At 42.5% G+C, this 15,996-nt stretch overlaps 1 protein-coding gene across 8 annotated transcripts in view; it reads right to left on the bottom strand.

The window, feature by feature from the left end:
• Positions 1 to 1,122: 1,122 nt before the first annotated feature.
• Positions 1,123 to 15,996, bottom strand: part of dlg1b (discs large MAGUK scaffold protein 1b) — a gene marked incomplete at its 5' end in the record, with an annotated part of 66,237 nt that continues 51,363 nt past the window's right edge. For 5 of the 8 annotated variants that reach the window (XM_079220793.1, XM_079220795.1, XM_079220794.1 and 2 more), the window contains 13 exons: positions 1,123 to 2,623; positions 3,640 to 3,731; positions 3,812 to 3,921; positions 5,478 to 5,650; positions 5,770 to 5,871; positions 6,224 to 6,274; positions 7,352 to 7,393; positions 9,440 to 9,539; positions 12,780 to 12,846; positions 13,453 to 13,629; positions 14,136 to 14,250; positions 14,328 to 14,430; positions 14,678 to 14,834. In XM_079220793.1, coding sequence (XP_079076919.1) covers positions 2,517 to 2,623; positions 3,640 to 3,731; positions 3,812 to 3,921; positions 5,478 to 5,650; positions 5,770 to 5,871; positions 6,224 to 6,274; positions 7,352 to 7,393; positions 9,440 to 9,539; positions 12,780 to 12,846; positions 13,453 to 13,629; positions 14,136 to 14,250; positions 14,328 to 14,430; positions 14,678 to 14,834 — 1,396 coding nt within the window. In that variant the 3' untranslated portion in view covers positions 1,123 to 2,516. Of the gene's footprint in view, positions 2,624 to 3,639; positions 3,732 to 3,811; positions 3,922 to 5,477; positions 5,651 to 5,769; positions 5,872 to 6,223; positions 6,275 to 7,351; positions 7,394 to 9,103; positions 9,138 to 9,439; positions 9,540 to 12,779; positions 12,847 to 13,452; positions 13,630 to 14,135; positions 14,251 to 14,327; positions 14,431 to 14,677; positions 14,835 to 15,996 lie in introns of all 8 variants that reach the window. The other 3 variants (XM_079220797.1, XM_079220799.1, XM_079220800.1) reach the window with 2 other exon arrangements.

Genomic DNA, 15,996 nt, shown 5'->3' with positions numbered 1-15,996 from the left:
TGTAGTATGAAGCCTGTTTGTAGTAGATATTTCCCCACAACTTATCTGTCTGTCTCTCTCTATATATTTATCTGTAGGTTTGTGACGCCATACTTGGACACACCAGGGAACGCTTTGCCTTCAAAGACCACCTCACCAGTGCCACCTTACTGCAGGGCCCCCAGTTTAAATGTCTTTACAAGTAGTGGGGCCTACTCTGTTAAACACCCAATGTGATGCACCTCTTTTATTCTGTAAACCTCTGAAACTCAACCCAATGTTTCTTAAACCATTCTGCTCTGAACCTCATACCCAAAGTTAGTTTGTTTATAGTTGTTATTGGACAGTGTTGAGCACTGTTTTCTTGAAATAAAGCTTTGTTTTTTAGAATATTCTACTCAAAACTTTTCTTTTCTTCTCATTGTGGAGTGCTATTTAAACTGCGCCGCCCAACTGCACCCCCCCCAAAAAAATCACCAGCTGCCACTGTGTACAATGCTGCCCTCTAGTGGCTGCTCAACACACTGCTGCAAACACGTCCTTCTACAACTATTGTTCTACTGCTTCAGGTAAAGTCCAACGAACTCTATTCGTAAAGCTTGTTATCTCAATCGATAGCTATAAAAGTCTTTATGGGTCTAAAGCCAAAGCAGTAGCTGTTTACATTAATGTGACCATCAGATATGAATCAAACACCTCAAGAGATCCTTGAGTTCATTGCCAACAAAACACTCCACACCTTGGTGGACTGTATCAGTTGAGGACTTTTTACTGTTTGCTGAGTCGTTTCTAACATTATATATATCCGCTCTTCAACAAAGTACCACTAACCGTCAACACATTGGCATGAATATCCTAGGGAAATAACAAAACATCAGTGGAATCAGTTCTAAAAATAATGAATTTCTAATTTCAGCCGTTTCCCGTTTAAATACCAAGAAACCCGGTGGAGTGGTTTCATCTTCATGGACTGGGAGACCACCGTGTGGGATCTCAAGCAGAAACGATGATTTAAGAGTAACGAGTCCAACATGGAAGCAGGAGGCTCTGGTTTGAGACGGTCCTCATCTAATCAGCTGATTAAATCCTCATTGGACCTGCAAAGGAGGAGAAGGACAAGAGAGCACTTCCTGTTTTCTTGTTAAATTTTTATTATGATTAAAAAAGAAAATGAAAAGACAGGAGGTGGTGATCAAAGAAAAAGAAAAAAATATATATATTCATATTCAAATATCTTTATACTTTTCTATTCATATATGATTATCAATGTAAAGAAAATAATTCCCGTAGTAGTAGTGCTTAAGTAAAGTTCAATATAGACTTTTATTATAACAAAATAGGCAGTTTACCGAGTTAAATATCTCTCAAGCTCCTCGTCCAATAAGAAACTGCGTGCACGCCTGCAGAACCTGGAAGAGCAGCTGGTCTCCACAAACCACCACTAGATCACGTGACCCACAAAGAGATCACATGACCCACATCGCCCCGATGATGCAGATGATCAAATCAGGTCAAGTCGTTCCGTCTCTAAAGACTCGTTTCATGAAGAGAATATTTAACCAGATGAATAAAACTAGAAGTTATGATTATGAGACACGAGATTTTTAATCATTAAAAGATCAAAATTCCATTAAAGAGTTTCTTGTGTTTAAGAATTCTTTGAATTATTGTTTACAATTTTTATTAATGAAGAAAATGTAGTTTTCCAGTAATTTACCATTTGCTCATAATTGATATATATATATTTGCACGATTATTTTAAATCATAAAACAAAGATGACAGTTGAGAATCATGAACATTGTTTGTGAGCTTTCTTGAAATTAAAAATGTAGTTTGACAGTAATGTAGCATTTTCTTACATTAAAATAAATACTATCTTTATTTTCTCTGATTTATGATTTAAATTTGATGTATTTATATATAGTTTATTTATGTTGTAATTATGAGACAAGAACAGCATTTTCTATCATTAAAAGAAAATCTTGACTTGTAAATGAGTTTTTTGTGATCATGAGCCATAATTAACGTGTTTTTTATGACTTGGTTTAAAAAAGTGATTTCAATATTTTCTTCACTTCCAAGTTCAATAAAAAGCTGAAATATATAATTCTCTCAGCGTTGAAGCAGAAACGAGTCGGTAGAGTTGTGAGCGCCGTGACCTTTGACCTCAGTACGTGGGGTCACACTACAAGTCTCTGATGTTTGGCAGAATAAAATCACTTTAATCTACAGCGCCCCCTAGCAGCAGCCTGCAGAAACTACCACACCCAGCGAGACCTCCTGCTGCTCCTCTTCCTCCTGCTGCTGCTCCTCCTCCTCCCTTAAACATTAAGGAGCTGTACCGTGTTGCGTGTGATGTCATCATACTTCCTGTGTGCGTGACTCTGCTGGTCAGGAAACCTCAGTCTCATTCAGGCCCAAACCCCTACAAAATAAAAGCCTCTGGTCAGTCGGTGTTGATCAGGAGGGATGGAGGGGGCGGGGGGAGGGCGTTCCTTTTCAAAATAAAAGCAGCTGGTGGACAGAGTCTTGATCCTCATAACTTCTCCTTGGACTGGACCCAGATGAGCGGACCCGACTGCTCCTCGATGATCTGCTTCACCTGCTCGTAGATCTCCTCCAGAGTGTCGCCCTGGACGACGGCTGAAACCCAGGAAGCACAAACACAGAGAACTCATGAAGAAGAAAAAGAAGAAGAGAGACTCAAGCCGACAGGGAAGCCCCGCCCCCTTCCGGTTGAGCACCACAGAACCTCGCTTCAGAATAAAAGCGTCCTTTTGAAAACCGCGCCCCGTTTAATTTTTTTTCCCCCTCAAAATAGATGATTTTTTAAACTCCCTAACTTGCCTAAGCGATGATAACGTTTCACTAAAACCTTCATAAGTCCCCCTTACAACGTCGGATTTCAGTCAAAGACACATCCCTGTAACCGTACGGGCCCGTGGGAGTCATATACAGTATAGTATCTCAAATTTGAGAAACACGACCAGAGTTTTTTTTTTAATTACTTTCTTGGGCGTCCGAAATCCTACGATCTCCCTGGTCCTTAAACTCTTCTGAAAGCTCGTCAGACGGCAAATGCAGAAGCAGCGGATCAGTTTGAAACTAAGCATTGCTGTGTGAGACCAAGGATCAGCTCAAAGTGGGTCAATTTTTCAATTCTTTTAACCGAAAAACATGGTTTTTGGACAGAATATGCTTCACAACATGTCAATACTTTCCTGGATATTTAGGTCTTAATCTTTCTAAAAATATGCACGACTAGTCTGTTGGTTGATGTGAAGGCAACGAACAATACTTTTTTTTAAACTCTGGAGCTCTCGAGGACTCCTTTTGGGGGAATCTTGCTCAGACTTTTGACTTTTTTATTTTATAATAGTGGATCTGATGCTGCTAACTACTTCTCCAGGACCTCTACGGCCTCTAGAAAGAGTTTTCAAAGCGTTAAGACATCAGTATGAGACTGAAAATACACAAAAACACAGTGTTTATGGACACCACCTCTGTGTGTGGTGTGTGTGTGTGTGTGTGTTAAAGCCTGACTCTTCTTCTGGATTTGAAATTCGAGTAGAGTCTTAAGTAACTACGAGGAACTTTCACTAAGTGTTGGTGCTGGTCTCACCTGTGAACTAAAGAGGTAGTGTTGGTGCTGGTCTCACCTGTGAAGTGCTCGGTGAACTCCAGCTCCAGCTTGGAGGCTCGGTCCAACGTCTTCCTGCCCTGATCCTCGGTGAGGCGCTTGTTCATCTCCCTGATGACACATAGAGGTCACATAGAGGTAACACACACACACACACACACACACACACACACACACACACACACACTTACATGATGTTCTCCACAGATCGGGGTTTGATGAAGATGGCGATGGGATGAAGAAGAGCCAGCTGGAGTCTCTTGATGGCGTTACCCGACACGTCCAAGATACAGTGTTTACCCTGAGAGGAGGAGGAGGAGAAGAAGACTTCCATCAGCATCAGTGCTTCAGTGACGAAGCTTCATGCTGCGTTCACAACAAACACGTTGAGAATATTTCTCCTCATCCATGCTCTCATCAACATCCAGACTACTGCAACAGCATCCTCTACGGCTCACCCAACAAAACCCAGTACAGGATTACACTTTAAAATACTACTCACCACTTACAAAGCCCTAAACAACCTGGCCCCTCCCTACCTTTCAGACCTCCTCCCCGCCACGCCCCAACCCGTTGCCTCAGGTCCGCCGATGCAAATACTCTGAAGACCATCAGGACCGGACCTGGGGTGACAGGACTTCAGCTGCTGTACCCCATCTGGAACGCCTCCATCCACACCCGTCAGGCTCCCACCCTATCTTCATTCAAACAAGCCCTCAAAACACACCTCTTCAAACTCGCCTTCACCTGCTAACCCCTGCTCCCTACCCTTTACCTGCTAACCCCTGCTCCCTACCCTTCACCTGCTAACCCCTGCTCCCTACCCTTCACCTGCTAACCCCTGCTCCCTACCCTTCACCTGCTAACCCCTGCTCCTTACCCTTCACCTGCTAACCCCTGCTCCTTACCCTTCACCTGCTAACCCCTGCTCCTTACCCTTCACCTGCTAACCCCTGCTCCCTACCCTTCACCTGCTAACCCCTGCTCCTTACCCTTCACCTGCTAACCCCTGCTCCCTACCCTTCACCTGCTAACCCCTGCTCCTTACCCTTCACCTGCTAACCCCTGCTCCTTACCCTTCACCTGCTAACCCCTGCTCCCTACCCTTCACCTGCTAACCCCTGCTCCCTACCCTTCACCTGCTAACCCCTGCTCCTTACCCTTCACCTGCTAACCCCTGCTCCTTACCCTTCACCTGCTAACCCCTGCTCCTTACCCTTCACCTGCTAACCCCTGCTCCTTACCCTTCACCTGCTAACCCCTGCTCCCTACCCTTCACCTGCTAACCCCTGCTCCCTACCCTTCACCTGCTAACCCCTGCTCCTTACCCTTCACCTGCTAACCCCTGCTCCTTACCCTTCACCTGTTAACCCCTGCTCCCTACCCTTCACCTGCTAACCCCTGCTCCCTACCCTTCACCTGCTAACCCCTGCTCCTTACCCTTCACCTGCTAACCCCTGCTCCTTACCCTTCACCTGCTAACCCCTGCTCCTTACCCTTCACCTGCTAACCCCTGCTCCCTACCCTTCACCTGCTAACCCCTGCTCCCTACCCTTCACCTGCTAACCCCTGCTCCCTACCCTTCACCTGCTAACCCCTGCTCCTTACCCTTCACCTGCTAACCTCTGATCCTATCCTTTACTTTGACCCACACAGCTTCTCTGGTTTTAATTTTTTGTGTTACCAAAAATGTTCTGTTTGTTTTTGTTTGCTTTGTCTTTCCATTTGTTGTTTTGTTCCGTTTGTCTCTGTCTCTTGTCCCCAATGTAAAGCCCTATATATATATATATATATATATATATATATATATATATATATATATATATATATATATATATATATATATATATCCCCTACCTTCTCGGCCACCTCCCTCACTGAGGTCACGCTGGTCCCGTACAGGTGTCCGTTGTACTGGCCGGCCTCGATGAAGCGGTGGTCCTGGATGTCTTTCTCCATCTGCTCCCTGGACACCATGAAGTGGTAGTCCCTGCCGTCCAGCTCGTACTCCCTCTGAGGCCGGGTGGTGTCTGAGGAGTACATGTAGTACTTTATACTGTACTTTATGTACTTTATACTGTACTGCACATCAGAAGTACATGGTGTACTTTATACTGTCCTACACCTCAGAAGTACACGTAGTACTTACGGGGAACGCAGGATCCAAACTTGTCGGGGAACTCTGAAATGAGGTCGTCGTTGACTCGGTCCTTCATGGGTCCGAGGACGATGACGGGTCGCGTGTAGCTCACTGCGTCAGAGGAAACAGGAAGTGGTCAGTGCACGAACAGGAAGTGGTCAGTGCACGAACAGGAAGTGGTCAGTGCACGAACAGGAAGTGGTCAGAGAATGAGCTTCCTGTCTCTACTTAAATGTGTGAATATAATAATAAAAAAATAGTTTTAGCATTTTCAGATGTAATCGTAAAAGCTAAACTGTAAACGACTAATTAAACATCACAATGTGCTTGAAATGAATTATAAACAGACATATTTATATAATATATATACACCCACATAATTAATTTAAAGATTATATACACAATGCGTGTGGATGTTAATAATGAAGTCATTGATATTATTCATATTCACGGGTTCTCTTACCTTCCTGCTGAGAGACGGGATGGTACGACAGAACCAGATCCTCCTGCCCACCTGCACACAAGAGAACGTTAGAGGAGGAGGTAGAAGAAGAGGAGGAGGAAGAGGAGGGAAAGAAGAGGAGGAGGCGGAAGAGGTGGTGGAAGAATAGGAAGAAGAGGTGGTGGTGGAAGATGAGGTGAAGAGAAGGAGGAAGAGGAGGTAAAAGAAGAGGAGGAGGAGAAAGAGGTGGTGGTGGAAGAGGAGGTGAAGAGGAGGAGGAGAAAGGTGGTGGAAGAAGAGGAGGGAGAGGTGGTGGTGGAAGAGGAGGTGAAGAGGAGGTAAAAGAAGAGGAGGAGGAGAAAGAGGTGGTGGAAGAAGAGGGAGAGGTGGTGGTGGAAGAGGAGGTGAAGAGGAGGAGGAGGTAGAAGAGGAGGAGGAAGAAGAGGTGGTGGAAGAAGAGGAGGTGAAGAGGAGGAGGAGGAGGGCGAGGAGGAGGAGGTGGGATGGCGGGGAAGTAGAAGAAGAGGACGAGGTGGAAGAGGAGGACGAGGTGGAAGAGGAGGACGAGGTGGAAGAAGAGGAGGGGGAGGAAGAGGGATGAGAGTCTCCATCGCTGTGTTTCGTTCATTCTAAACTGGCGGCGGGTTGAAAATGAAGGTGCGTTCAGGCGCCGTTTACAGAATCAGGACAGAAGAGCAGCGGTTGGAAGAAACCACATTTACATTTACTCAGGGAGCGTACAACTTAGAGGTACTTGTACAACACCCGAGTAGAGGTACATATTGTACTTTTTTTACCCTCCATCTTTTGAAGTCATTTTAAAATTCCATTACTGTTCCAGGTTTTTTATGACCGTAAGGACCCTGAATATTATTATTCCAGTTCCCTAAATCGTACACACTGTCCCTTTAAGGTCATTAATTAATAATAATAATTAGCATCGTGGTTGAAGACGTTTGAAGTCACTAGAACTCTTTAAAGTTCCATGTTTAGCGGCGAGAACACGAACAGGAGAAGATTATCTAACACGAGACAGTACTGTGGATCCTTCCGGAGCAAACATGTGAGGTCACGCAGCTCTCGGCCAATCGGCAGCTCGTGCTCGTTAGTGGGGTTAGCGGTTAGCGTCGACGGCAGAGTCACACTTACGGTAGCTACTCTCACTATCGCTGGCGTTAGAGGTCACGTGTTCTGCAAACACAACAAAAACACAGGAGTCTGGGTCAGCGTTTCCCAGAATGCTTTGCGCACTCAGAGCACCCGACAGCGGAGGACTCGAGACGTTCAAGGCAGAACAATCACACAGTGAACATCCGACACAGAACAGTCCCACCGCGTGGTGCCTTCAGGGACCAAACCCAGGATCGGACATACCAGGACAATGATATCCCGGATCACCAATTTAACAACATTTAAAACCAAAACTTTGCTTTCTTATTAGTATTTATGTGGGAAAGAAAATAGTTTCCGTTTGATACTCAGCATGGGCTAAATATTTATTATTTATAGATATATATATAAAAATATTTATTTAAATATATTTATGAATATATATATTTATTTAAATACATTCATGAATATATATATATGTATATATATATTCATATTTATTTAAATATATTTATGAACATATATATGTATTATTTAAATATATATAAATACATTTATGAATATATATATATACATATTTATACCTGATTCATGGAAGTTCACATTGTTGTTTATGTTGATGCTCGTAGTAAACAAAACATTGAGCGCAGAACAAAGAACAACGCTGAACGTGAGGATAATAAACAAATAAATGAATAATAATTTGGCTGAAATTATGTTGACATATCAAAACAAAAACATTTTATTAGAGAAACCGGCCAATGAGTAAATTGTGTTTTAAGTTCAAACTATTCAAATAAAACTTCACATCCATTTGTTCTTCAGCGTTTTGTGCAGAAAACCTGAATATGTGAGAAGTAGAAGATAACCGCTCAGTCGTGATGACGTCATCTCTGAGCCCCGTGAACCCCAAACCGGATCAAAAACCGGATCCACCCGAGCGGTGAGGAAGAGTGAACAACAGCTGGAAGCTTCACTCGTAACATAACGAGAGAGAGAGTGAGAGATCCAGAGAGAGAGAGGAGGCAGAGCTCTGGTCCGGATGATCCTCCACAGGCGATGGTGAGGAAGAGGAGGGGGAGGAAGAGGAGGGGCCTCCACCAGGAACGTCCTCAGCGTCTCACATGATGGCTCCATCATCAGCAGCAGATATTTATTATATTATAAGAGTCTTATATATTATATATTCTGAGATGAATCTTCCTCCATGAAGATGTGGTTCTGACTGCTGGCCGAGCAAGAACCATCTCACTTCTTAGGTACCGGGATATACCTCTTTATTTTGCTGTTTTTTACTCCATTTGGAAAATGTCCGAAACCAGTTATATGATACTTATAGAGATATATATATATATAAACCGAATAATTTAAACCTAAATAATTGTATTATTAATAAAATAAATTGATATAAATAAATATTAAAAAAATTTAACATTTTATCATTTATTTCATGAAAATGAAAAAAATAGATACAAATAATACAAATAGATTAATTATTTTAAATATTATTATTTATAATTTAAACCTAATAACTTACGTAAAGTTATTTTCATCTGAAGTCATCAAGTGTGTTTCATTTTCTCAGTTGTTAAAAAAAAATTAAAAGCCAGAAAGTCAATATCAGGTAATTGACTCACTGGACTTTTCTATATTCTATTTATGACTTTTCATTTGTTTGTGTTTGTTTGTCATCGTCTCAAGGTGTCCGGGTCGGATCCTGGTGGAGGGGGAGTGGCTTATGGGAGGAGGGGAGGGGCTTAAGGGGAGAAAGGGGAGGGGCTACACACTTACTGTGGCCTTTGGACAGCAGGTCGTCAATGTTGTCCTGAAGTCAGCAGAGCCGAGTGAACGACGAGGAGGAAACAACAACAACAAGTTACGGTTACGGCGCCGGAGGAGCAAGCAGACGGAGCGCAGCCGGCCGGCAGGGCTGCGGGGCGGCCATCTTTGTTTTGGGCTGTTTTGTAGCGAGACCAATGTTCTGCCTTCATGGCTGAAAGGAGCCGCGCCCCGCTGCCGTGACCGACCGGTGCGTTTACGGCACGCCGCCGCCGCCAGCTGACCTCACTTCCTGTCGGCTCAGACAGACCATGCCCCCCGGCCACGCCCCCACTCTGGGATACTTACGGTCGACGTCGCTGGTCTCCTGCTCGCTCGCCTCTTTGCTCTTGTAGAACGGAAACTTTCGGGAAAAGAGGTTCTTTTTACGCTTGTCATTGAGAGACTGCTGAGGAGGAAGAGGAGGAGGAAGAGGAGGAGGGGTGATGGAATAATAATAAAATAGAAGAGAGGAGGGAGAGGAGGGGAATCTGATGTCGGTTCGAATAGAATGAGAAGCGAGTCTGTGACTAGCAGGGAAATATAAATCAAAATAAAAGCTGAAACTCATCAAACAAGTAGAAACTAAAGAGTTAAAACCTCAACGGCGCCTCCGAAACACGACGACACCAGCTGGAGGCCTGCGCCATGAGTTTAATAATTATGTGTATTTGCTGTTTTAGTACAACATTTGTGTTGTAGTAGTAGACGCTAATCCCGATTAGCTTTTCTTATTCACATCAATGTTAACGTTAGCTTACAATGCTAACACTAGCTACATGCTAAACTTTTATATTCGTGTCTATGGAAAAGTTTGTAAATCCATTTTTTTTTTATTTTTTTTTTTTTACAGTTTTACAAAAAGAAAAGAAAGATTCAGAATAAAAGCCCTAAAATCTACTTCCGGTTCAATAGCTGTTCATTTTCATGGATCCACTGTTAGCCATATGCTAAGCTAACCTGCAGAAAGCAGCACTTCCTGCACAAATGTTTCCCAGTTAAAGCCTCCCAGCTTTTACTTATAGATATCAAAAAAGTATAATTTGAATCTGTTAAATATGTCTGCTTATCGGCCACAACACACAGGTGTGGGAGCATTTACTGCCCATTGAAACCAGTTTAACGCAGACTGGAACCACGTATGGCATATAAACTGAACCGAGAGGTCCGGGTCGGTGTTTTCGGAGGCCGAGTTTTACTCAGTGTCAGTGAAGGCAGCAGAGAGCAGGACGCGAGCGTGCAGACGACATGCAGAAGACATTGTGCTGGTCTCAGGTGTAATGTTCCATGTGTTAACGTCCGCGTTGTTATGAAGCAGCAGCCAGAGAGGATTGTGGGATATCTTTCATCCGGTTAACCAGCGTTGTGAATTATAAATCTTTTTAGCTGCTAAATATCCATCTTTTCAGCTGCTAAATGCTACACTATAATAAATATAACAATACTAAATATTATAAATATTTATGATTAATATGTTTTGCTGAGTCCCGCCCTCCTGTGCTGTGATTGGCTGGTACTCGTTGCCTTGACGCTTCATTTTGCACATCAGAAGTTTAGCTTTCTGATTGAAGGTTTTGATCTCAATGATCTTTTTCCTAAACCTGGACCGGAGAAGAAAGGTGGCGTTAGCTAGCTAGCTCGCTACATAACCAACCGCTAAACAAGTAAAGTTTAACAACTTCACGCTTCTGTAAACGGTGCAGCATGAAAGCCTGATGGCGTTAGCTAGCTTGCTAGCTAGCGATGTGTGGATGAAGTTGTTATATTTGACCATTTGACTAGCTGCTAAATGGGTCAAATATAACAACTTCATCCACACATTGCTATCGCTGCCTGTTTACACACCGCAGTTTACATAAGTATATTCGCTTTAGTCAAAGTATTACATTGAATTGTATATCCAATAGTAATTTTTTTACTTTGATGATTTTTCTGTCGGCTCTTTGTCGGACAAATAAAGACTTAAAGAGATGAGCTTTGACCCTCTGAGGGGTCTGAGGTCATTTTCTCAATTTTACATAATTTCTTAAATTCACTTGCATATGAGATACATACCCATGTGTTACATAAAAAATTGCAGAACAATCTCAGCTCTCTATATGATGAGGCACCATTGTCATAAGGCACAAGGGTGAAGTGATAATATGGCCCTAAAGCTGAAAAATGTAAGCTCGATTTTTAAAAACTCTTCATATCTCTTGTGAAAACATAACTTTACTCATGTGGTCGAACTTGGTGATGGAAATTGGTTTACCAAAGGTTTTAGGTTCACAAAAGCAGTGAAATATATGAATAAAATGGTAGATACATGTAAATAAATGAGTAGAAATGTTGTCTGTCACTACTTTCAGAGCAGCGTTAATCAGCAGGAAGCACATGCTTCATGTTATCCAGCAGGAGAGAGGGGTGAGTGGTGAGGAGGAGGAGGAGGTGGAGGAAGGTTTCTGTGAGCAGCAGACAGTCAATGTCAAGCGTTTCTCTGTTTGAGGGCGGGGCTGGGGGCGGGGTCATGCATGTTGCTTCCATCCCCGCCATTCGCCCATCAGTCCGGCGTGTTAGACTTTAGGCTCGGCGTTCGGCGCTGGGGGGGCGTGGCCTTTCGTTAAAGCGACACACGGTTTAACAAGGAGGAGGAGCCGGGTGGCGGCGGCGGCGCTGCCGAGGCGTTCGAGTTGGTGAAGAAGGAAACGTCTCAAGAAATGGACGACAACATGCTGTTAAGTGGCTTTAAACATTAGTCAAAACATTAGTGAAACTCTGACTACGTCATGCAGAAGAAGTGTAATGCATCACATGACTTCTCTGAATGACTCCCATCATACCTTGTTGCGTTCACTGTGATTCTTTACTGGCTTTTATTGCTCATTTAAAATACTTGTTTTGATCTTGTTTACTGTGTCTATTGTTTGCACTTTAGCTGCTGGGACTACTAAAGGGTTTCATCTTATCTCATCACTTCGGGTTCAGCAGCGAGAAGAAAATACTGCAGATTTTCAAATGTCGTCCTTAAAAAGAAAACATATCTTTTCTGCAGTTGATCAAATCCCAAGGGAACAGACTTAGTGACCGAATGACGACTTGGATGAAGCATCATGTGACCGTCTTTCACCTCTTCTTCTTCTTTGGTTTTCCACCTCCAGCTGATCTCTAAACTCCTAATGACCCCACAACGGGAGACGAGCCTCTCTGAGTAGATTTAGTTTGATCGGCTCTCGCTTTGGTGAATGTTCACTTCCTGCTTTATTCGCGAATACGAACGCAACTCTTTTTTAAATTAAAAGCCCTGGAGCAGCTTCCCCTCCATTTCCTAACGGGGCTTTTATTGTGAAACATGTGCAGGGCTTGTACTTTGCTACAAAACACCGTCCGTCTGGGACGTGACCGCACCGTGAAAAAGGTCCAGAACGCTTCGGATGACCATCCAGGACAGAAGTCTTTAGAAGAGTCTTCATCACATGAAAGTGACGGAAAGGTGCATTATGCTTAGCTTTTAATCAAATTATATTGACTACCAAAATAAGACAAAACGACTGACTTCATGTCAGTCTTTTCGAGAACTAGTTAAAGGAATCACTCAAGGTATCATGGGAGTAGAAGTACCACGGAGCTTGTGAACTAAACGTGTACTAATATGAACACAAACACTCACCCCTCTGTCTCGAGACTTTGCGTTGAACTTCACCGTCTTTAATCTCGCTCTCTCCTTCTTCTCAACCCTGAAGTCAGAGGTCATATCAGAACTATGCTTTTAATACTTTTATACTGTTAATAAACAGGTTTTTATGCATTTCTTTAAATGTTGTAGTACCATATTACCCCACTAGAGAGCTCATAGTACCATATTACCCCACTAGAGAGCTTATAGTACCATATTACCCCACTAGAGGGCTCATAGTACCATATTACCCCACTAGAGGGCTCATAGTACCATATTACCCCACTAGAGGGCTCATAGTACCATATTACCCCACTAGAGAGCTCATAGTACCATATTACCCCACTAGAGGGCTCATAGTACCATATTACCCCACTAGAGGGCTCATAGTACCATATTACCCCACTAGAGAGCTCATAGTACCATATTACCCCACTAGAGGGCTCATAGTACCATATTACCCCACTAGAGGGCTCATAGTACCATATTACCCCACTAGAGGGCTCATAGTACCATATTACCCCACTAGAGGGCTCATAGTACCATATTAACCCACTAGAGGGCTCATAGTACCATATTACCCCACTAGAGGGCTCATAGTATTCAATGTTCACATGACCGTGTGTGTGTGTGTGTGTGTGTGTGTGTGTGTGTGTGTGTGACTGACCTTCTCTTGCTGGGGATCACCCCCACCTCTTCCCCCTCCCCCTCCCCCGTCAGCTGCCTGGCCTGCCACCACTCGTCGTCCGATGCGTTCACCACGTGGAGGATGTCTCCGAACTTGAAGTCGAGCCCCTGGCTGGGCAGCCCGGAGTCTCGGGTCCGGTCGTAGTCGAACAGCGCTCTGCAGCAGCAATGCAGGAAGTTCAATTCATAGCATCAATACAAAGAATATTGACACATTTATTTTTTATGGCGATAAAAAGGTACTCAAAGGCACCGTAGATGGTAAAAACAAACAAAAACAAAGCAGATAAATGACATTATGACAGTAAAAAACACAACATAACAGCATCACAGCTTAAAAACCAGCCAGTGAACCAGTTTAAATACATTTTCTTTAAATGAATGGCTTCAATATTTTGTTGATTATATTGAATTCAAATCCAATATAGTTCATTACATACAAACCTTGAGTATAATTATTAATTATTCAATTGTATTTAAGTAATTCATTAAATTAAATAATTTTAGTTGAATAATAAAAAATGAATGAATACGTAATTACTATTTAAAAATAAAATAAATATTCATAGTTTTTATATTTTCCGGTGAAGCGTCGTCACACACACTCGCAAAATTCGCGGTTTTTAGCCTCCGTACCTCTGAGGCATTAAACCGGCGTCTCACCTGACGTACAGCGACCTCTTCTGACTGGTCCGCAGGGACCCCGATCCAGAGCTGATGCTGCTGTTCATCATCTGCTCTCTCAGGTCGTGGATCTTAGCCTCGAACCGACTGTACTCTGGACGGAGAGAGGACGTTTACAGGTCACAGCCCACTGGGGGACGCACACCTGCACACATGGTTACGGGGTCTCACCCTCCGGCCTGTAGTGGGCAATGATGGTCACCGTCTGCCCGGCGTTCTTCAGGGCGGCGGCCGCCTGCTCGTGGGTGGCGTTCCGGAGGTCCACCCCGTTCACCTGAAAGCACACGCAGGGCGTCACACGCGCACACACACGCACGCAGGGTGTCACACACGCATGCAGAGTGTGCGTGTGTCTGTGTGTGCGTGCATTTGTGTGTCTATGTGTGCGTGTGTTTGCCTGTGTGTTTGTGCGTGCGTGTCTGTGTACGATCGTCTGTCTGTCTGTGTGTGCCTGTGTGTGTTTGCGTGCGTGTCTGTGTGTGTCTGCGTGTCTGTGTGTGTCTGTGTGTCTGTGTGCGTACCGACACCAGCCTGTCTCCTTTCCTCAGCTCTCCACAGAGGTCCGCTGGTCCTCCAGCGAGGATGAAGGAGATGAAGATGCCCTCTCCGTCCTCTCCGCCCACGATGTTGAAGCCCAGGCCAGTCGCTCCTCTGTGCAGCACCACCTTCCTGGGCTCCCTATTGGACCACACAGCTGTCAATCAATCACCACATCACGTGACCTCACAGTTCTTATTCATCTGTAGAAGTTATTTTAATTAACATTTACCTCTTTTATTTACATTATCCGTAGAAAGAAGATTTTTTTCTTATTTTTTCTTATTTATTACTAACTTTGAGCTACATAGTCTGCATTAAATGTGCTAAACAAATACAGATTATTAATATTATAATTATCATATTAGTCCGATCATGAGATTAGATTTCCTGCTGCAGCTCAATATCATAATTCATATTAAAACAGTTTAAAAGTGTAACTGCATGTTTCCATCAGCAGGGGCGGCTGCATCGCTTCATGTTACATTTGTTGTTATTGTTTTTCCACCAGTTTGTTGTTGTTTTATGGGTTTTTCTTTTGCTGATGACATTCTGCATCACACAGAACTCCATTATTATATAATTTATTAAAACTGGTTTTATTTTATCGAGTCTGCTGCTTTAATCCTTCCTGTCTGGATTAATTTATTTTATGTGTGTATTCTTTATACTTTTTGTATGTTTATCATACATAAATAAAAAAGATCCTCAACAGAATGTCTCATGACGTAAAGACGAAGCTCACCTTGTGTATGTTATTATTAAAAGTATTTGTAGAATACTCATAATACTCAAAGGAAAAATGTCCATTACATTTAAATAAAATATCTGTAAGTATTAGTAACATGTCAGATAATACATTTTAAATGAGGGAAACGTTTAAAAACCAGCCATTGAACCAGTTTAAATTCATAATAAATGTATTAAATATTTTGTTGATTATATTGAATTAAAATCTAATATAGTTCATTACAGACAAACCTTGAGTAAATTATTAATCATTCAATTGTATTTAAGTAATTCATTAAATTAACAAAATTTAGTAGAATAATAAAAAATAAATGAATATGTAATTACTATTTTGTTTTAAATATATTTAATTGAGGGAAATGTTTTATTAAAATGGTTCATGTTTGATGTAATTCAATGAAATAAATAGACAGAAATATTAATAAAACAAGTATATTAATATAAACGTCACACTGATTAATAATAAATTATTCATGTATTAATAAATTAACCCCTCCGGTCTCTATAAAGTAAACTTAACACAAATGAATAAAACTAACAAAGCAGGCGGGTT

The sequence above is a fragment of the Taurulus bubalis genome (genome assembly GCF_910589615.1).
Source record: "Taurulus bubalis genome assembly, chromosome: 1".
NCBI lineage: Eukaryota > Metazoa > Chordata > Actinopteri > Perciformes > Cottidae > Taurulus > Taurulus bubalis.
The sequence above is the reverse complement of the archived record's forward strand: the minus strand, read 5'-3'. Positions and strand labels throughout refer to the sequence as shown.